Consider the following 22462-nt stretch of genomic DNA (forward strand, 5'->3'; position numbering starts at 1 on the left):
TATCTATCTATCTATCTATCTATCTATATCTTACGTGTACAGGATACAGCAAAATGCCCAGAACATAGTGCTCAGGTAATATTTGGTAGTGAACTATAAAGGAACTTGTTTCACAGCACTATTTGTATAAATTTTCTGAAAGAGACACTTTGTGAATTTGCTGTGATTACAGATTTTAAGAGCTATGCAGTTATAAGTAGAATTAGAATATAGAGTGAAGTTGTCCTGATTTATAAAGGGACTATTTTAAGGTAAATGGGCTTGTGAATAGTATCAATGTTGATTGTACTATCTTATATATGTACTCAATTTTCACAGAAACCTTACAAATGAAATAAAATGATCTCTCAGAAATGGAAAAAGCAGGACACAATCCCAGGTATTTCTTTTATAAATGTCCATATTTAACCAAAAGGCCATTTTACAGTGCCGTTGTTGATTTATTCATAAGATACATACCTTGTGACTCCATAGTAATATCTTCTAATGAAAATTCATTGATACTTAATCCAATGGCTTTGCCCACTAGAACGTTTGCACCAAAGTAAAAGCCCTTGAAGTCTTGCGAAACTCGCGTTTTTTTCCCAAGCAACGTGCAAAGCCCACAAGTAATTTGCTATCATCATTTTTCCTTGCAATCCAAACTAGACAGTCATAGTTTAGAAATTTTCCCTACCTAAAAATCATCCCATTACATCACGCAGGTAACTTCTCAAGGGCCTCTCCAGACCAGCTTCCTTGGCCTGAAACTACATTTCCCAGAAGCCAGTTCGTCTGCGGAGCGCGTCCTTCCCGCCGCAGGGGGCCTTGGGAAACCAAAGGACGCCTTGGAGAGCTTCCCTGGCGCCAGGGCCCACCGGCGAGACGAGGCTGCCGGACCCCCGCACCCCGAAATGGCTCGGAGGCAGGACGAGGCGCGCGTGGGCGCGCCCCTGAGGGCGGAAGGCGGGCCGGACGCGGAGGCCAGGCTCATTCTGTACCACTGGACGCACTCCTTCAGCTCTCAAAAGGTAATGGCCAGGAGCCGAGGGCCGGCGCTCGGGTTCAGCACCGGGACAGCTCCCTGGCTGTGGCGGCCCGCGGGCCTCCAAGCGGGGGCCTGCAAGGCTGGGGTGCACCGAGTGAGGACCGGCAGGAGCAGGATGACTGGGGAAGGCAGTGGCGCAGGCACCATCCATCACTCCGCTGAGAAGCAACCCACTCAGCATTTGGCCTAGAGGTTTTGCCCTCTTGAGCTCTGGGCCCTGGAGAGCCAGGCAGGAGGAGAGTGCCTTCCAGCAACCCCCTAATCCTGGGGGAAAAAATTAAAAAAAAATAAATAAATAAACACACACACACACACACACACACACACACACACACACACACACACACACACATATTATACACACATACAGAGTCATAGAGTCATAGTTTTTGAGACAGGATCTCGAAGCGCAACCCTGGCCAACCTAGAACTTGCTGTGTAGACCAAGCTGTCCTCGAATCTGTGGCAACCTTTCCACCTTGGCTCCCCTACTGTTGGGATTGCAGTCTTGGGTCACCTTGATAGTTCTTCGTTTTTTGTTCCTTTAAAGACAGAAGTTAGGTATTTAGCCCAGAGACAGAATCCTTGCCTAGCAAGCTCAAGGCCCTGGGTTTGGCAATCTCTAGCACCAGAAGAGGGAAAAAAGACAAAACTATGTGAAGACACTACCCCACCTAAAGGGAATGAAATTGCTTTTATTTTCCCATGCCTGCATTCTCTGGCAAAGGTCCAAACATATATTTGTATTGAAGGTGGCCCTGTAGGGGTTCAGCTAGAGCTGGAGTTACAGGCCCTTGTCAACCACTCAATGTGGGTGCTGGGAATCAAGCTTGGGTCATCTGCAAGAGCCATACATTTTCTTAAATGCTCAGCCACATCTCCGGCCGTCGGTTTCAGGGTTTTTGCCTGGGGAGGATACATAGTTTGGTTTAGGGCACAAAGGCCACCGTGATGAAGGAGAGAGAATGATTGTAATGAAGACAGAATAACTTTCCCTCCTCACTTTTTCTTCTATAATTTACAGAAGTAAGCTGCCAGGATGTTTCTCATTTATTCCTTCTAGCAACAGACATCATTAAATGAACATTTCAAGTGCTGCTAGCTCAGGAAGCCAACCAAGGTGGCTTAGCTGAATCCAGAGAAGGCTTTTAACTGAAAACAGTAGTAACCCCTGTGAACTCTTCCAGGTGCGCTTGGTAATTGCTGAAAAGGCATTGAAGTGCGAGGAACATGATGTAAGTCTGCCCCTGAGTGAACACAATGAGCCTTGGTTTATGCGTTTGAACTCAACTGGAGAAGTGCCTGTCCTTATCCACGGGGAAAACATAATTTGTGAGGCCACTCAGATCATTGATTATCTTGAACAGACTTTCCTGGATGGTAATGTTAAGGCTATTTGTGATTTCTTGGCTTTATTTTCAACATAAGCCCCGCCCCCAACCTCTCCCCCTCCTCCTCTCTTTCTCCCTCTCCTGTCTATTTTATGGTGGTGGTTTAGTGATTTAAAAACCTTTTCCATTTCCAGAAGTGCACAAATATACACCTATCACAAATTTCAAATAGGCCAGTGCAAATGTTAATGTCAAAACTTTCAAATTCACTTGCAGAAAACTGCAGGTATGTGGTTCCAGTGGTGGTAATTTATTAACCTTAAAGTAAAATTCATGATGTTGATCCTTAGTATATATATTGAAAATAAATTTCATCTTAGAAACAAGAGGAAAAGAGGATTAAGTATTAGAGAAGAGGGAATAGATTGTTACTATGGGTTCTTGGTTCTAGTTACTTCTGCATAGTTTTTAATCCTTTCTAAGGAATTATAGGGTTTAAATATGTGTCATGTTTTTAATAATGATCATTTATGGTTGCTTATATGTCAGGCATTTTATATTTCAATTTTAGCCAGTTGTCCAGAGAGGTCCTTAGAAGCAGGTGTGGAATCTGAAAGAAGTGTAGAAACTAGTCATTCCCATTTTGCATCGGAGGAAAGAGAAATAGAGGGTTTGTCTAAGGTAATGTAACCATTTTATGGCAAGGTCTTTGGTCTTCAGATGTACCATTTCCTGTTTCCTTTGCCACGTACAGATTGTCCTGCTTGTTTCTAATGACAGCCCTCTCAGGCCAGCTGTAGCTTAGTGACCAGACTAGGCTGACAGAGCAGACATGGCTGACCACTAGCAGAACTGAGAGCAGAGCGTAGGCTGTGCATTTTCTTTAGTTCTCTTCCAAACAGCAATCTACGGGCCATCCAGCTGCTTGCTACTATCCTGATGCTAACCCAGCCATTAAGGTCAGCTTATAACTCCAAATTAAGGAAGCTGTGGAAATAAATTAATGGGCCACAAAATGTCTGAGGTACCTAGAAGGAAAATGGATATTAGACCTAATGGAGGAAATAGATTAGGAACTCATAATCTTATCTAGGTGGAGAAGTGCCATAATTTTTAATTTAATTATTTTAAGTTAATTTATTATTTATTATTATTAATTTAAGTTAATTATTCAGAACTCTCCAGAAGTTTTAACTGAAGGTGGCCTTGACCTAAACCAAATGGCGTAAAGAGCTACTTTCCTTTCATTACTGGCTACCCATGTATGTCTAGATGCTGGGGACTGTGCTGAAAATGGAGACTAATTGATTTAAGAAACATTTTCTCAATCTTGAGCTTTTTGGAAATGGATAAGACTATTAATAATTTGTTATTCTTGAGAGAAATGATTAGAATAATAGGAACAAAGCAAAAATAATTGTGTAAGAATTCTATTTTAAATGACCAAAACTTTAAAAAGATAGCTTATTTTTCATGTACTATATATAACACCATGTTACATGTATTATATAACATTATCTATCTATCTATCTATCTATCTATCTATCTATCTATCTATATGTGTGTGTGTGTCACGTATATTATATAACACATGAGAAATAATATATAAACCTTGCTTCAACTAATACAACTTGTATCATTATTCCAGTTCTTCCTTCACATTTGCTTATTCTCTTCTTTACCTCATATGAAGCAATGCTTTATAGTAAATGTTAATTATAGTTGGTTTCTTAAAATTTTCCTTAGATTCTACTTTTATAATATAAAAATAATTTGCTAAGTTATATAAACCACAGCCAAATGGGAGGAAAGGGGTTTTGTTGGTTTGTTTTTGAAGTAGAATTTAAGCTCAGGTTGATCTCAGATTTGCCCTGTGGAAGTAACTCTTTCTTTTGATAACTTTGTTGAACTAGATAAAGCACTGGTTGAATGATAGAATGGAAATGTGAAAAGCATGGGCTTTAATTCTGGTTGAGCTTCTTTTTTTTTTTTTTTTTCTTTTTTTTTTGTGATATATATTTTTTATTTTACAATACCATTCAGTTCTACATATCAGCCATGGGTTCCCCTATTCTCCCCCCTCCCACGCCCTCCCCATACCCCCAGCCCACCCTCCATTCCCACCTCCTCCAGGACAAGTCCTCCCCCGAGGACTGTGATCAACTTGGTAGACTCAGTCCAGGGAGGTCCAGTCCCTTCCTCCCAGACTAAGCCAAGTGTCCCTGCATAAGTTCCTGGTTTCAAACAGCCAATTCATGCAATGAGCACAGGACTTGGTCCCACTGCCTAGATGCCTCCCAAATTGATCAAGCCAATCAACTGTCCTGGTTGAGCTTCTTTAGTGAGGGAGCCATTAATTGCCCTCCACACTGGCCTGATGCTGCTATTCACTTGTTGAATATTGTTTGTAACCATTGGACTAGGTGATGCAATTTTGTCATGGTAAGATAAAACAAATCCAACTAACTCTTCATTTTCTTCTCTCCCAGGGGAGTAGTTACCCAACAGGGGAAGATTTAAAACGATTAGGACTTCAATAGTTTGGGGCAGATATGATGACAGCCAGACCAGTTTGCAGGTCAAGATAGAATTTACCTCAGGATATAGAAATTTAAACAAACAGCAAACATAAGCATTGCTGCAATTATAATCCAGACAGTATATCACTAAGAACTCAGGGGAATAAGAAAAGAGCCATGCTATTTGTCAAGGAACAGGACAGATGGAGTACCAACCTTGTCAAAGTCTATTTCTTCACCAGCAGCATTGACATCATCTGCTAGATTATTTACAATGCAGAGTTTCAGGCCTCATAGCAAAGCGAGTGAGTTAGGATCTTGTTTGACAAGAGGCCCAAGTGATTTATGTGTGCATTAAAACTTTAGACGAATGCTATAAATTACTGTGTTATGTGCAAAGCAGTGCTGCAAATTACTCTATCTGGCAAAGTTTTAGAATGGATTTCCAACTTATTTCTTTCTTTTCCTTTTTCATCCTTCCAAGTTGGAGAACTACTTTGCTTGGAAAGAGGAAAGAGTGAAATAAGAGTTGACTAGTTCTGTTTATCTCTGCAAGTGATAACATTGCTACAGTTAAAAAAAAACTTAAAATTTTAAGTTTTTATGTCTGTCAGTAGAAGGAACTAATTTAAGTTTTACATTGTTGGAGAATATTATAAATACCTTTTAAAATGTGTCTTGTATGTATAAACCATGGTTTGAAATGTAGTGTATTTTGATTCAAGAAGAACATTTGCAATTATATAATGTTTTTATGGAGTAAAGACATAGATATGACTAGAGATTGGTAAGTAAAACACATCTGCAAGATGCTTCTAATGTGATTGACTTGATTTATCCTTTAAAAATTAATGTTACCTAATTTGTCCCGACTAGACAGATATTGATGGAATAATAATTTCTAGTACATATTTCTAGTACATATTTACACTTTTTACAAACTTACACTCAACATTTACACTTTATATATTTACAAGTAGCATGAATATCATTATACATATTTACACTTTTTACAAACTTATGTTCAAAAGGAAACTCTACAGAGCTATTTTATAAACTTTTGCACATATCTAAAAGAGATTTCTTAAAAGTACTATTTATATATTTTTTTTTTTTGTTTTTTTTTTTGGTTTTTCGAGACAGGGTTTCTCTGTGTAGCTTTGCGCCTTTCCTGGGACTCACTTGGTAGCCCAGGCTGGCCTCGAACTCACAGAGATCCCCCTGGCTCTGCCTCCCGAGTGCTGGGATTAAAGGCGTGCGCCACCACCGCCCGGCTAAAAGTACTGTTTATATTATTCTTCCAACAAGATAGAGTATGCAAATCATGAGTAATTACCATACTGAGCTATGTTAAAGTTCTTAGAAAAAACTTTCTGCACTACTATTAGGAACCATTTTTCATAAAGGGGCCTGCATTGAAACAGAAGCGGTGTGACTCCAGGTTCCATTTCATCCTAGCTTTTCTGGAGAAACGTCAGCAGATATGGTATTATTAGAGCTGACATTTCTTTGTTCTATACACCTCACCAAACTCAGGCTGCCATCAAGCTTCTGAGGGTACAATTTCCCCATTCTTATTTATTTCTTTTTCTTTTTCTTTCTTTCTTTCTTTCTTTCTTTCTTTCTTTCTTTCTTTCTTTCTTTCTTTCTTTCTTTCTTTCTTTCTTTCTTTCTTTCTTTCTTTCTTTCTTTCTTTCTTTCTTTCTTCCTTCCTTCCTTCCTTCCTTCCTTTCTTTCTTTCTCTCTCTCTCTCTCTTTCTTTCTCTCTCTCTCTCTCTTTCTTTCTCTCTCTCTTTTTCTTTCTCTCTCTCTCTCTCTCTCTCTCTCTCTCTCTCTCTCTCTCTCTCTCTCTCTCTCTCTCTTTCTTTCTTTCTTTCTTTTCTGGAGCTGAGGACCGAACTCTGGAGCTGAGGACCGAACTCAGGGCCTTGCACTTGCTAGGCAAGCGCTCTGCCACTGAGCTAAATCCCCAACCCCTCCTTCTTAATTTTTTTAAAGCTGCATCTTAAGATTGCCATGAGCTCTTTTAAAGACGCCAATGTTTCTTGCATCTCAAACACAACCCAAGTTTCTTATTTGCCCATAAGTTTTTTTTTTCACACCTAAAGCAATTTCCCAGTGTACAGATAGCTTCCCCCTTGACTTGAGAAGCATTAGCATCTTAATTGCCTCCTGACAGGCATCACCTGTTTTTTTTGGGGGAAGTAAAGCTAAGCTTTCTAGCAGCACTTGGGAAAAAGCAGTATTTTTTAGCTGAAAAAGCAGAGTTTTTGGGCAGTGCAGTACTGGCAGTATTTCTCTTGGTCTTTTTGTTGTTCTATTATGGGGAACATTTGAAAGTTTTTGTCCCAGTCTATCTGCCTTTTCTCTGGGCCTACTTGCCTATGCTGCCTCGCTTTTATGAACTGCATTTCCCAAGCTGCCTTTCTCTGTAGCGGCATGCTGTTACATACATTCCCACGCTGCCTTTCCAGTATGGGAGAAAACTCACCTGTGGCCAGTTGCGGGCAGCTGCTTTGCCATGGGAGGTTTTTCATCTTTCCTAAGCTCATATTAGGACACCTGCATTACTGTTTGACAAATGTACCTCCATAATCAGATTTTAAGAGCTTTTTCAGAGAGATTTTTTTTCCCCTGATAGATCTTCTATTTGTCCCCACTTGTCCCCTTCCCCAAGATAGTTTCTAATACCTGGGCTGTGGCTCAGTTTCTCTGCTCCCTGCTTTTCTGTTCTGCGGGTAGGGACTTGTGTCCTGGTTCTATATGGCCAAATTTTGCCTCAGCTTTTCCCGTATTGCAGCTACTGCTAGGAACTCAGACCCTGCTTTTTTCATTGTAGGGAGGACCCCAAAGCCTCCACTGCTTCCTCCGTGCCAGCAGCCCCTCTTTGGGTCCTGTATTCCTCTGCTGCTGCAGGCAACCCCCTAGGGAGAAGCTGCTCCTGCTTGGCTTTATGCCTGCACTCTCTTGGACATAGGCTCAGGCTGCAGGGGCTCTGGCTGCTGGTTTTTCAATACTAGCTTGAAGGGGAGAAAGGACTAGCAGAGAGAATTTGCCATGTTTCAAGAGGTTTTTTTGTTTTTCTTTTTCTAGGGCAATTGCAGATGATTTTTCCCACTCTGATAGATATAGTTTCTAGGTGAATCTAATTTTGCCCTTATAGGAAGAAAAGAGTTCTGAGAAGGAAAGACCAGAAAAGCTTCCAGTTTTTGAGAAGAAAGATCACTAAGTTTTTTAAGTCTTTCAATTCCTCTCTTGTCTGCCTCAGGGAAATCCCCCCCCCTCCACTCAGGGCTTAAAGCTAAGCTATCCACAGGCCTAAAGCTTTCACAGGAATCTTTTCTGCCCGTTTTCTTTCATAATATTTTTTCATGACTCCAATTCTTCCCAGAAGTTTGTGTTCATAGTCCCAAGAACACAGCTCCTCTGTCTTCTTGCTTTACTATCTTACCCTAAGTTTTTTCTACATTATATTCCTATATTCTACCACATCTTAAGTTTCTTTTTACACTACATTCCTACCTTACATTTTCCCCCTAGTTTTTATAGATAGAAATTAAGAGGGAGAGAAAAAAGAAAGAAACGAGGGAGATACTCGCTGCAACCTAACTTTTCACTTTGGCATTTCCTTCAGCAGCCTTACTTTATCTATACTCCTGAAAATAGAATACCCCCATCTTCATTATACTACAAAACCAGACATGCCCAACTGCTTCCTATGGGACCCCCAACTCCTTTTCTCCAAGTCCCTGGTCCCTGTTCCTGGCGCCATCTGTGGGATATTTGATAAATAATTTTGAATGGATAGGAGGCCTACCCATTTCTCTGTGGGAGGTCTCCTCCCACTTTTTCCCCAGGGTACTCTAGAGGAGGGAGGAGTGAGAAATATTTAGATAGAAAGATAGAGGGGAGAGAAAAATATAGAAACACAGGATAGCCTCGGGAGGGCCTGGATCAATATCTACCGGCCCCTCTGTCTCTTCTAAAGGGCCTTTTGTAGGAATGCCAAGGGGTGGAGCAAAAGACCTTCCCTTAGCACAGCCAAGTGCAGACCCTTCCAATCACCTGGTAACCACACACGTGGTCAAGTCATCCTTTAATGCAGCCCTGCTGGGTAAAGCAAACTCAGATCTTACTAGGAAACCTTTGTGGGCCTCCACAATGAAAAATTATTGAAATATATGTTAGCCTGGATGGGGCTTTCTAGTGGTATTTTATTGATTGATTGATTGAAGTTCTAAGGATCAACCTATAGCTTCATGCATGCTAGACAAGTACTCTATCACTAAGCTATACTGTCAGCCCCCAGTGATGTTCTTTTAAGCCTCTTTCTTGACTTGAGTTTAATATACAAATGAATAAAGACATTAAAGAAATGGTATCATATTTATGAATGATGGAAAAGCTAAGATCATTAAAATGATAGCTATCTTATGAAATGTCTCTTGTGGAATAAGAATAAACCAGAAAACTAAGATAAAGTTTGATAAGATTAATGTAATGTAAATTTTGGTTTTAAAAATTAGTAGCAATTAGAATGGGTAAGAGACCTGATAGTAAGTTGCCAGGCTACAGCGGTCTCAGGTCGTTTTTAAAAGTATTAGTTCTCTCTAGACTGCAAAAACTGTAGTGCTCTGCATCTTAAGCTGGTCTTAATATTTGCTATTTTGTCTCTCTACAAATGGAATTTAGAGGAATGGCAGGATGATAATAACTAGGTTTTATGAGGTGCATCATTTTCCATGCTTATAATAAGAGCTCTTTAGGTATAGTTATTTAACTAAAGGCCAAATTTGTGAACTGGTGACCTTGCTGTTAGTTGCTATCCTTTATTAGCCAGTCACTGTGAATTATGCTAAAAATAGCATTTTGCTCAATCATTTTGTATATTGATACTCATATATTTGCATCTTGTGCTTTTGGGATATCTGCTAAATAATTGGCAGTTGTACAGAAGAAATTTGAGTCAAGACACTTTTTAAAAGTCTTAATCTAAACTAGTGATTATCTAAGTTGGATAATAGCTAGATTTGATTATTATTACTATTATTCCTTTTGAAAGCAGGTTCATGGAGATATGAGTGATATTCCCAAGGGCAAGACTTTGGTTAAGGACAAATTCAGACTTTCTCATTTATAGCTGCTCATCCTAGGGCTGGCTAAGAGTGCTGTCTAGATCCATTCCCTCAGGACCATTTAGCAGGGTTTAATTAGGTGCACACTCTTGGGATATGCAGAGATAGTTCAAAGACCTCAAATCATTAGAAGCTCGTTAGTCTTCAAAGACATTTTCTATCTATTAGTTTGACAAGAACCTGCCCTTATATGTGCATATGGTGTTGTATTTAGTTTTGTAGATTGTTTTGTGTCCATGATGCATTTTTCAATCTGGCATATAATGAAGAAAATTATATGAGAGGAACACATTTATTAAGGTAGGTGAGATATGACAGTGAGCAAATACAGGAATAGGAATAGGACAAGGTGAATAAGCACACTAATGAGGATGTTTAAATTAAACTACTTCTTGTAATACCCTAAGTCTTCCAGTAAAATTTAATTTGGTTTTAACTAGGTAAAAAGCAAACAAACAAAAAACCAAAATGATCATTAAATAAGTATAAAATACTAGAATATATGATACTTATTGCTAAATATCTCAGTGGTAACCCAGAATCCTGGATGTTATATGGTGTTTTTATGATTTGATATATAATGACTCCTTGAAAATCATGTCTGGTGTCTTATGTCTATCATTGAAAATATTGTTAAAAAGTAGGATTTGGGGGCTGGAGAGATGGCTCAGAGGTTAAGAGCACTGGCTGCTCTTCCAGAGGTCCTGAGTTCAATTCCCAGCACTCACATGGTGGCTCACAACCATCTGTAATGATATCTGGTGCCCTCTTCCGGCCTGCAGTCATACATGCTGTATACATAATAAATAAATCTTTAAAAATAGTAGGATTTGGTTTGGAAATAAATTATCCTGGTATAATATTAAAATAATATAGAAATATGATTAGGAAATATAAATTCAGAAACACAATTTTGCCACTATATATTGAAATTTAATCATAACATTAAAAGAATATCAATTTGAAGTCATCATTTTATTCTATTTAAAACATTTTATAGACTTATTTATTTTGCTTATGTATTTTATATGTTTGAATGCTTTAGGTACTTGGAATTTAATCCAGGGCCTGGTACATGACTGGTGTATATTCTTACAGAACCATACCTCCAGCTCCTACTTATTATGCTTCAAGTCACTAGACCTGGCTGCATTATTGCAACTTTCCCTCCAATGCCTGCACCTCCTTTCATCACCTGCTTTTAAAAACTCCGCTGACTGCCTTTCCTGACCCATGTGCTTTGTGTTACTCACACTCCTGCCTGAGGTAGAATTCCAAGAAAAAGCATTTTTAAAATTATCTTTATCATGACACTCTATGGAAGAGTTAGAAAATAAAATAAGATGAGATTGAGATGGAGGATGTGTAGATTCAAGAGAAAAATAATTGCCTTGTACTTGTCTGAGTACTCACTACATAGCCCACCCTGGCCTAGAACTCACCATCGTTCTGGATTAGCCTTCTATGCACTGGGAATGCAGGCATGTGCTACTCGCTGGGCTTGATTGTCTTTTGAAAAAGTTTCCAGAGGCAGTGAATGCTGTTTGCTTTGGTGTGAAATGAGGTGGCCTATGTGACACTGGCCAGGGCACCTGTGAAGTACTTAGGGAAGGGGAGCTGGGAAGAGGACATGGGTGTAGCGGGCATCTTATACTGTGTCTGACAAAGAGCTTCATCAGATAGTGGATACCAGTGGGGCACTGAATAGAAGGAAAACATACTCATGGCTTTAAGCATTTGTTCTCCTTTGAAGAAGTCAGGCTTATCCAGATGGATCATACCCAGAAAACACTTCAATGTTACTGTTCTTCCTCTTGTTCACCTTTCTGGGAAGGAAGTGCTATGTTCTTTGGAGAAAGCAGCAGGGCCTGGCACTAGAAAGCAGCCCGACATAGGAGCCAGGAGCCATAAACTTGTCATTTGGGAAGCATTCAAAAATGTACTGTTTATGGTTATTAACCTGAGGCTCCTGGACTGCTAAGGCAGTGCTTCTTCGGGTTTTTGGATCCCTTTGTCTTAAAAATTATTGAGGACACTTGAGAGCTTTGGTTTATGTGGGTCAATATTTACTATTTAGAAATGAAGCAGAAAAGTTTAAAGTCCTAGATCACTCACTTGTCAGGACTATCACCATCCCACTAGCTGTCAGTGTGACAGAGCCAGTGTGTTTTATGAGGCCTCTAGAAAGCTCTTTTGCAGCTGGAGAGGTAACAAGAGTCAAAAGCCTTCAGCACCATGCCATTGCTGTAAAAAGTCAGGAACTTGTGAATCCCCTAAAGTGTCCTTGGGAAGCCTGTAGATCCTCAATTCACACGTTAAGAACTAAGTTTCTGGATCCATGAGCAGAAGGAGAATTGAAATCTTAGATAAGTGTAAAAAGTGTCTTAAATTTTGCTTACTTCTAACAGGACTTTGTCATTTTTCATTTTTTTTTTTCATTTTTTTTTTTGGTTTTTCAAGATAGGCTTTCTCTATGTAGCTTTGTGCCTTTCCTGGAACTCACTTGGTAGCCCAGGCTGGCCTCGAACTCACAGAGATCCGCCTGCCTCTGCCTCCCAAGTGCTGGGATTAAAGGCGTGCGCCACCACTGCCCGGCGGACTTTGTCATTTTTTATTACCAATACAGATAAACCAAAACAGTCAGGAATGCATTAACTTTGTTACCAATAGGAAATCACAGATACGTCCCTAGCATATTAAGTTATTATAGATATCTTGATACTTTTAAATTAGGACAGTCATCGTAACTGATGCTGGATATTAATCATCTGTTAAAGAGGTATACATGTTAATGTTTTATAAATTAGAATTATTTTGTCTTATATTTTATGCATTTAAGGACATTATTATTTTGAGACTAGGGCAGTAGCACATGCAGGGGTGTGAGTGCCTCACCATTTCAAAGCTTCTGGCTTATTGTCCTCATGGAAGTGGATTTGCTGGAGAACTGGTAGTATTACTGAGATCCTGAAAAGTCTGTGTAAGGAGCTAATTAAGGCATGTGGTGTCGAGAGGCGGGTGTGGTATAGGCTGCATCCCTGTGTTGTTTTCATGTGGGATCTGTAGTGAGGTGTGTGGTTGTCTGAGTCTGTGTTGGGGAACGTGGTTCATGCTTTGTCATTATTCTAAGGCAGCCTTTAACACTGTGCTGTCGAGCTGGACATCAGACATTTGCCTACTGGTGTGAGGAATTATCCATGCTTTTTTCTTAGAGTCAGAAATTGCCCTCTCTAACCTGAGCCAAGAAACGAGTGAATGAGGAATATCCAGGCTTTCCTTGCACTAGTGTGAATGAGTTAGTTGGCATTTTTCAGAATCATTTGAGAGGCAGATTAGGAAATGATTCTGAAGGAACTTAGCCCTGACATTTGGGTCTCATTCTTCACTTTTATCTTTGTGGATACTCTTTGAAATATAAATTCTTAAAATATATGACAATATAATAAGCAGAGCATTGTTTTAGTAATCAGGTGACATTGTTCTTGTTCTGCCTTTAATGGCTGTGGGGTCCTGGGCTAACATTCCAATAGCCATATCCTAGTATCTGTATTAAGTACCACAGAACTTCCCCAATGCAAATGTTCTAGGAATTTGGGGGTGTGACAACTTAGTATAATTAACCGTGTACTGAGTATGTGTCAAGTATTTATTGGGCTTGAGGGGTTTGTCAGAGAATGATATATGCTCCCAGATCATAAGAGGTTTACAGTCTAGATTTTCACCAGCAAGTGAAGATTTAGGCAGAACGAGTTTGCCAGGAGTAGATCACTAACAATTTAAGGAAAGTGAAAATGGGGTTTTTAAGCAAAAGCCTTTCCTACTTTATATAGTTATTTCATAGTCACTTAGTATCACTAACCACTCTTGGTGTTAGTTGACGCATAGAAACGAGTGGTCCTTGATTATCTTCTTGTAATAAAAAGGAATTCACCTATACTCTGCCTTGTCCCAAAGGAACATGAATATTCATGAAGTGAGAAGATACAACTATGTACAAAGTGGTAGGGGCTATAGCAGAGTGCATTCTGTGTTTTGTGGCATGCAGAGGAAGGCGCAGCTGAGCCAGTCGGGTGTCAGGACAGCAGGGCATGCTTCATGAGGAAGTGAGGGACTTGAGGGCCGAGCAGGGATTTACAAGGTGGAGAAATGAGAGCATGCTAGCAGGCCGTGGTTTGGAATCTGATCTGGTGCATCAGGCTGTTTCAAATGTTGGCTATCTGGGCTGGAAAAACTTCATTTTATGAATGTGCAACTACAGTGAGATGTTAATGATGAGTCATTACAGGTTTTGCTTTTGGATGTAGTGTCTTATTTGTAGCCTTTCCTCCAATGTGTGTATTTATATTTTCTATGTGTATTTTAGAAAGAACACCCAGGTTAATGCCTGATAAAGGAAGCATGTATTACCCACGAGTGCAGCATTACCGAGAGCTTCTTGACTCCTTGCCAATGGATGCTTACACACATGGCTGCATTTTACATCCTGAACTCACTGTGGATTCCATGATCCCTGCTTATGCAACCACAAGGATTCGCAGTATGTAAAACTCTTATAATCTGGGGATTGATTGTACCTGAAGTTTCTTATCATTTTGAGACTTGACATATCTTCTGGTCACTGAGAGAGGATTGGGAAATAGGATTGTCGAGTTTGTTTCATGACTGTGCATGGGTCTGCATCAATTTAATAACTTGTCAGGCCAGTCTGTTCCTCCCCCATCTCACTAGATACATAGTATCTAGTAGGCCTAATGTGTTAGCATTTGCTTTTGAGGCCAGACTTGGATAAAACTTAGAAAAGTGACTGATGGAAAGGTAGAGAATGTTCTCCACATGTTCTCAAACAGATTGACTGACTGGAAGTCAGAATAGCTGGTACCTTCTTGGGTACATGGGCAACTGGGTTCACATTCCCGGTCCTTAATTGTTGTTTCATGATGGGGGAAGCTGGACTAGAGGATGTCTAGCCATCACCTCTGCTGGGTGACTGGAGATTTTTCTGAGATTGAGAAATTCTTCCTACTTCCAGCCAGGAGGATCTGTAGGGTCCACATGTGAGATGTGAGCAGAAGAGAGTGTGTTCTGCAGGATGGTTGGCTCTGTTTAGGGAGGACAGAGTGGCACTGGTCATACTTGGGAGTGTTTGGAGACACTCAGTCCTGAGTCTTCTAAACCCAGAAGCCATGGTTTTCTCTTACTGAAGTCTCACCTTGTTGTCTCATTTCTTCTTCTCCTTCCTTTTTGATACCTTTTTCTTCACCCATCTCTTCTTTCCTTTGTCTTCTTCCCTCTCTTCTCCCCTTCCCTATTCCCTCTCCTCTTCTCTCCCCTTCTCTCTCCCCTGCCCTCTCCTCCTCCTCTCTTTCCGTGTACTATTCTCTCTTTGCTTCCTAAGTATTTAGAATGTGATTTGAAACACAGCCTCTGACTACAGCTTTATCACCTATAGTTAACATTATTTTCAAAACCAGGTTTCCTTTCCTTTCATCAGAGAAAGTGGAAGAGCCACGGAAAGGTAAGGCAGTTCAGTGGCACAGAACTCAAAGGTGTCAAGCTTTGCTGTAGCTGCACACAGAAGATGCTCAGGAAGTCCTCGGACTGTGATAGGTGTGTTCTAGCTTCATTTTAATGGGGAAACTGAGGCAGACAAAGTATGTCCAAGATAGCAGCAGGCTACCAGTCACAAAGCTCATAGTCTCATCAAGGTGTGTCCCCACATCTCCCTATGTCTGTGACATGAGGGGGAAATATTTTTCCATTTCAAAAATATTTTTATTTTCAGGTCAGATTGGTAACACAGAGTCGGAACTGAAGAAACTTGCTGAAGAAAACCCTGACTTACAAGAGGCATACATTGCCAAACAGAAGCGGCTTAAGGTAAGTGACCAGGCTGGCTCTACTTCACATCACTGTATTCTTTCTGGAAAAGAAGAATGCTGTTTCTAGACTACCCTTTACTGTTGTAGATCATTGGTGCATGTGATACCTATGGCCTGTGCTCTGACTTTAGAAAGACTTCTGAATCTATTATAGCAGCATGTGAGCCTAGAGGATCATGTGCTTCCAGGGAAGCCTGGGCTACAAAGTTTAATACTGTCTCAGATACTCCCAAACAAAAACAAACTTCCTAACCAAAAAAAAAAAAAAAAAAAAAGAAAGATAATGAAAAAAAGAACTTTCTTTATTATATATTTGATAGTTGGACCCAGTGATAATTATCTGATAAGCAGATATTGAGCATGCTGGTTGCCATGGAGGTGACAAATGTAAGTTTCAGTTAATATAATACAGGAATATCTCATAGCAGGTAGTAAGCCATTTTAAGGCCTCCATGTATTAGCTGACTTGCTGTACCCATCATAAGGATCATCAGTAATAGCCTCTCATTTTCTATTGGTTCTTTGCCCATGCCTAGGCAACACATGGAAGCTTTTCCCTTATCACACGTAGCAAATGGCACTTCCAACTCTCCCTCAACTTCCTACCTTCCTTATCCTCTCTAAGCTAAATGGGCTCAGAGTACATGCTTCCATAGTTACTTTTCTTACCTTCCAAAATCACATTTAGACTTCTTATATTCCTTCTTTCTCCTTTTGGTGTGTGCATGTGTTTCTGCACATTGAGGCCAGAGGGGAGCATTAGGACCTTCTTCCCCTTATTTTTGAGACAAGTTCTCCTGTTGACTTGAGACTCACTGGTTTGGCTAGGCAGGCTGGTCAGTGAGGTCCAGGGGTCTGCCTGTCTCTGCTTCCTCAAGATGGGGTTACAGATGCGCACCATCACTCCTAGCTTTTTAAAAACAGAATCTGAAACTCAAACTCTGGTCATCATGCTTTCAAGACAAGCGTTTTACAGGCAGAGCTACCTTCCTCCAGTGAGACCTTCTGCTTTTTTCTTGCTTCTTTCATTAGTCACCTGAGACTTCTCAGCTTCTATTCTTGAGTTGAGTGCTAGAGGAGAATCTTCATGGTTCTCACGTTGTTTGTTCTTACTGGTTCACTGGGGACTCTTAGGAGTTGCCAGTAAGTACTGGGTCTGCTGCTGAGGTGATCTCACAGCTGGAGTAGTTCCTCATTTTTCTCTGACTTTACAAAGGTATTCCATATCTCACCATTGTCTAAAATAAACAGATTTTAATTTTAAAAGTGTGTACATATGTGCATATAAATTTCCTTTGTGCTATATAATTTTGTTGCTATTGTTAGCAGGCATAAATAGCTTCTTTTTTGGGTTGTTAATTAGTCAAAGCTGCTTGATCATGACAATGTCAAATACTTGAAGAAAATTCTTGATGAGTTGGAGAAGGTCTTGGATCAGGTGGAAACTGAGTTACAAAGAAGAAATGAAGAAACTCCAGGTAGGTTTTCATTGGCTTTCTTTTTACTGAAACACTAGGGGCATTTGTAGGAACATTCTTAGATCTCACTAAACATGTTCTGTAATCTGTTTCTGTGGTTTTTGTTTTTCACAGGCATGTTAAATACATTATTTCATGCAGAACTCTAGCGTCTAATTGTAATCCAGTTTGTATCTATGAGAAATATGACTCTGAAAAGGGTTCTGCACCTTTTAAATGATGATTGGAAGGTGCCTACTGACCCAGTTCCACAAATCAGCAAATATAGTAGTCTGGTTGAATAACCTAAGTAATTGCTTGAATGCCCACGCCAGGTTTTTCTTCACTTAGGGAGATAGTTTGAATTTAGAGTTAAGTAGGAGTGAGCAAGTGAGGATCTACTAGGCTTCCAAACACCTGTAGATTGCATCTGTGACCTGCAACAGTCAGCCACTTTCCATATTCATACATGAGGCCATTCGTGCATCTTTACTGAAGACAGTTGAAGATGCTGTTAACCAGAAACTTCTTTCACAACAGGGACACAGCTGTGGTTTGATGGCTCTTCACCTGTCATCCCAGTACTTATAAGGCTGAGGCAAAGGCATTGGCATCAGTTCAAGGCCTTCAAGGGCTAGAGAGTAAGCCCTTGTCTCAAAAAAACTCTACAGACAGAGAAATACATAAAAACAAAGAATGACCCCCTTCCACTTTAAGGAAATGTAACTATTCTGTCTCCACAGGGGTTGGTTAGTTTCAGGAGTCACTGAGGATACCATAGTCCATGGATGGTCAGGTCCTTAATGTAAAATGATTTGGTATTTGCATGTCCTCCTATATACTTGAAGTTATTCTTGATTACTTTTAATACACAATATAATGTGAAAAGCATGCACATAGCTTTTATACTGTGTTGTATAAGGGATTATAACAAGAAACCAAGTCAGTACTTGCTCGGTAAAAATGTAGTGTTCTTTCTTAAGTGCTTTTGATCCTACACATGCAGTTATTGGTATGGAAGGTATACGTAGACAGAAGTAGTGGCCTCTGAGTGATGTTCCAAACATAACTGTATGAATCTTTCTAAAGCACTCTGGTTGATTTCCTAAACCAGAAGTAAGTACGAGCCTGTCAGTTCCTCTGGATTGTAGGCACTTAACCTTCTGAGCCCTCTACAAAATGATAGAAAGTCCTTGAGCTCGAGTAGTTCCAAGTTTACTGAAGAACTTTTGTGGCTGACAGATGTCAACCAAGTCTCTTTTAGTTTGGGATAAATTTGCATTACTGGTACCCAAGACAACACATGATCATCTTTTCCTTAGGGCTAAAACTGCAAATGGGAGCTGAGGTCTGTCTGTGTAGTATTTGTCCCTAATTCTCAGTTCTCTTTCTCTGATTAGAAGAGGGCCACCAGCCTTGGCTCTGTGGAGAATCCTTCACCCTGGCAGATGTCTCGCTGGCTGTCACGTTGCATCGACTGAAGTTCCTGGGGTTTGCACGGAGGAACTGGGGAAATGGAAAGAGACCCAACTTGGAAACCTATTATGAGCGTGTCTTGAAAAGAAAAACATTTAACAAGGTTTTAGGACATGTCAACAATATATTAATCTCTGCTGTGCTGCCAACAGCATTCCGGGTGGCCAAGAAAAGGGCCCCAAAAGTTCTTGGCACCACCCTTGTGGTTGGTTTGCTTGCAGGAATGGGATATTTTGCATTTATGCTTTTCAGAAGGAGACTTGGCAGTATGATATTAGCGCTTAGACCCAGACCAAATTATTTCTAGGTTTGTTGGGCTCTGTGGTAGCAGCTCATCCAACCATTCCACTAGACCCTCATCCACTCTTCCAGACCCAGTGAGGACTTATCCTGGGCAACTAGTAGAAAGCATAGTTTACATTACTCTTTGGGGAGTCATGTGGGGAAAGGAGCTAATGACATCCTTTCTTCCTTCCTTCCTTCCTTCCTTCCTTCCTTCCTTCCTTCCTTCCTTCCTTCCTTTCTTCCTTTCTCTCTCTCTCTCTTTCTCTTTCCTTTTTTCTTTTTTCCTTTTTTTTTTTTTAAATAGATAAGATGACTCATCTATCCCTAAAGCAAGCAAGTGAAAGGTCAAGATATGTAAATGCCGACAGGTGGGGAGCCGACCTTTAATGGGGACTGTCAGTTCATGTTCTCAGTTATTTTTTGCGTGGTTATAGTTAAGAACAGACAGTAATAATAACCAGTGACTGTTCGTAGCACTTCACCGGAGATTGCCTACTGTTCTGCGAGTTGAACAGTTACAAGCTCTTCTCTTGGAAGTCAGACGTCACCTTTATTACACAAGACAGGGTTCAGACTCCAACAGGATGTAGTACTGCTTCTTCACCTTCTGCTAGCAGCTTCAGGCGTAGATTAGGGAGAGAATGGGAAAGGGAAGGAAGAAAGTGAGAGAACGAAGTACAGCTAGGACAGGGTAGTAGACTGTAACTTCCAGTGGCCTCCAATGCTGCTCATGGCCGCCTGTCTCCTTGGGAAACTTCACATACAATGTCTTGTGCTCATGCCCACTCCTTAATTGAGAACTCTTAGGAGGAGAGGGCTGGGAAGTTATTGGGGATAGTATACGGGGGGAACCCTACATATCACATACAAAACACCCCATTTGACCTCAATTATGAGGCACACAGGTTGAGTTAATAAGATTAAGTAATTTTGCACTTGACCATGGGATGCCTGTTGAAACATTTATGTCTATCATGTATATGAAAAAGGGATAGTAAGGTGATCCTTATGAGATATGGTCCTGTAGACTCCTATGTTCAGTCCTGGGAGCCTTGGCCTCTACAGTTCTTTTTATGCATATAAGTAATATGTAGAAGAATGTCTCAGGTAAATATCATGGCTTATCACTGGTAGTGGATACTTTGATGAGAGCCAAATATGCCCATTTTTATTTGAGATTCACAAATGTTTGGCCAGGCTTTGTGGGTTTTTTTTTTTTTTTTTTTTTTTGTGATTATCAACAAAGCCTTAAAGAGAAAGAGGAAAGTCTAGATTAGCTGTTGACAGTTAATGTGGGAGAGATAAAATATATAGCTAGTGATGTCCATCCATATTCATCCATATATGTTCAAGTATTTGGGGATCATCTCAGTCCATGGATGGGAGGGAGAGTTCTAGCATGACCTAGGAACAGCCATGGTACTATGATGCATGATTTGTGCTCAGGAAAAACCTCCTATTGAAAGAAGGAGGCAATTTGTGTGGAGCTGACTGTTAAGGCCTTAGGAGAAGCTTTGGGAGTCTGATGGGAGGCTTGTCTAGAGATGTGAACTCGATCGCAGTAAGTGATAAAAGCCTGTTTGGATGGCCCAGGTAGGCTATGCACATGGCCAAAGAGTGTACTGACTTTTTCATTAATAGAAAAATGTCATGACTAGCAAACAATGACTTTCTGATGCTAAAAACCATTATATAATTCCATTTTTATTCTATAATTCCATTTCATAATCAAGATGTACTAGAAAATAGAAAACCCTGATGAACTGTGTGTGCCCTGTTTATAAAAAGCACTAATAACACTCCAGTGTGAACTCAAATCAATGATAATGAATATACTTGCAGCTCTTTATGCTGCTTTAATTTGCCCTTCGTGTGTCATAGAGAGTGTCTGAATTTGCTATGTCATTGATGTCATTGTATTTATAAAAGAGCCATAGAATTAATTGACTAGTAATTCAGAATTTTTTTTTTCAAGACAGGGTTTCTCTGTGTAGTTTTGGTGCCTGTCCTGGATGGAACTCACTCTGTAGACCAGGCTGGCCTTGAACTCATAGAGATCCACCTGGCTCTGCTTCCCCAGTACTGGGATTAAAGGTGTGCACCACCACCACCCAGCCGTAATTCAGAATTTTTTATATCACTCTGCTAGAAATAAAAACTGAGGCACAAAAAAAATGTAACAACGGGAATTTTGTAAAAAACAATAACAAAAACAAAACAAAACTACAAAGGGTATTTTTACCAGTGAAAGGATTATTAAAGACTGACTTTTCTTTCAGGATATGTTATTACGGGATCAGGAAATCACTGGGAAACATCTTTAATTTTCTTATGCAGTTTATCTGGAGGCAGATGTGTATCAATGTTCAGGGTGAAGCATCCTAGCTTCTAATTGCTTTAAAAACATTTGTCTAGCGATAGCACCCTGACCACTAGATGTCGCTGTTCACCCAGTAGTCTAAGATTGTGTTCCATTAGGTTCAGCATGTCTGTAAGGTTTCAAGTGAAGATAAACACTAATGACCTTAGTTTCTGGAGTGAGGGCATCTTCATCAAGATTATCCATCTGTGAAAGAGCTTGAGGCAAATGTAGTATTGATTTCTTATGCCTTCTGAGTGATGACAGCACTGTATGATGTCAAACTAAGGCGGTGCACAGCCACTGTTAGCCGGAGAGAACGTTCATGCGTCTTCTTCAGGATCATTGGTAACTGACGAATGTGCTTCTCATGTAAAAAAAAAAAATGGTATAAATACCACACTTAGAAAGTGCCTGAGGCACTAAAATGTTATGTTATCTATTTCCGTCTTCACACACATGTGTACTATTTTATTGTTACTGTCATTATATGCCTTTTGGTTCTCAAAACTTGTGAACTGCTTGCTCGAGTTTTAGTAATTATTGCTATTGATGTCAAAGTTGTAGATGGTATTGTTGACTGTCATGGGAAAATCAAGATATTATTCTGTCTGTAAGGTCAATAAAGTAATTTGAAAATAAATTTTTCTGGGACACAAAGAACTAATTAAAAATCATTTAAAATTACATATTTTCACTTAAAAAATGAAAGCATCTGGAGTGGGGATGTCGCTCAGGAGTGGAGCACTTGTCAACATAAGGAAGGCTTGGATTCGATCCCAGCACTGAAAAAGGAAGAAAACAAAAACTGTTAGAGGTAATTAGAGGAAAATAGGCAGTGCAGTTTTCAAGACGTACACTTCTATGTCACTGAGTTTATTTAAATACACAGATTATGGCTAAACTGAGTGGAAGCCTAAAGAGTAACATTGATCTTGGCTATTAAAGTAGGTCTTTTGCAGCTGGGCCCTTAGATCGCATCCATGTGAACATG

The 22462-nt window shown here is 40.0% G+C and overlaps 1 protein-coding gene across 2 annotated transcripts; it reads left to right on the forward strand.

The window, feature by feature from the left end:
• Positions 1 to 726: 726 nt before the first annotated feature.
• On the forward strand, positions 727 to 21138 carry Gdap1 (ganglioside induced differentiation associated protein 1). 2 transcript variants are annotated; one of them, XM_028874035.2, is made up of 6 exons: positions 727 to 1010; positions 2215 to 2407; positions 14376 to 14549; positions 15795 to 15889; positions 17255 to 17369; positions 18749 to 21138. In XM_028874035.2, the coding sequence occupies exons 1-6, from the start codon at positions 894 to 896 to the stop codon at positions 19129 to 19131; spliced, it is 1077 nt and encodes a 358-aa protein (XP_028729868.1). In that variant the 5' UTR covers positions 727 to 893; the 3' UTR covers positions 19132 to 21138. The 2 variants fall into 2 exon arrangements, with proteins under 2 accessions (XP_028729868.1, XP_028729869.1); XM_028874036.2 differs by having other exon boundaries at positions 970 to 1010; positions 2215 to 2262.
• Positions 21139 to 22462: the final 1324 nt, after the last annotated feature.

Source organism: Peromyscus leucopus, chromosome 2, assembly GCF_004664715.2.
Source record: "Peromyscus leucopus breed LL Stock chromosome 2, UCI_PerLeu_2.1, whole genome shotgun sequence".
Lineage (NCBI taxonomy): Eukaryota > Metazoa > Chordata > Mammalia > Rodentia > Cricetidae > Peromyscus > Peromyscus leucopus.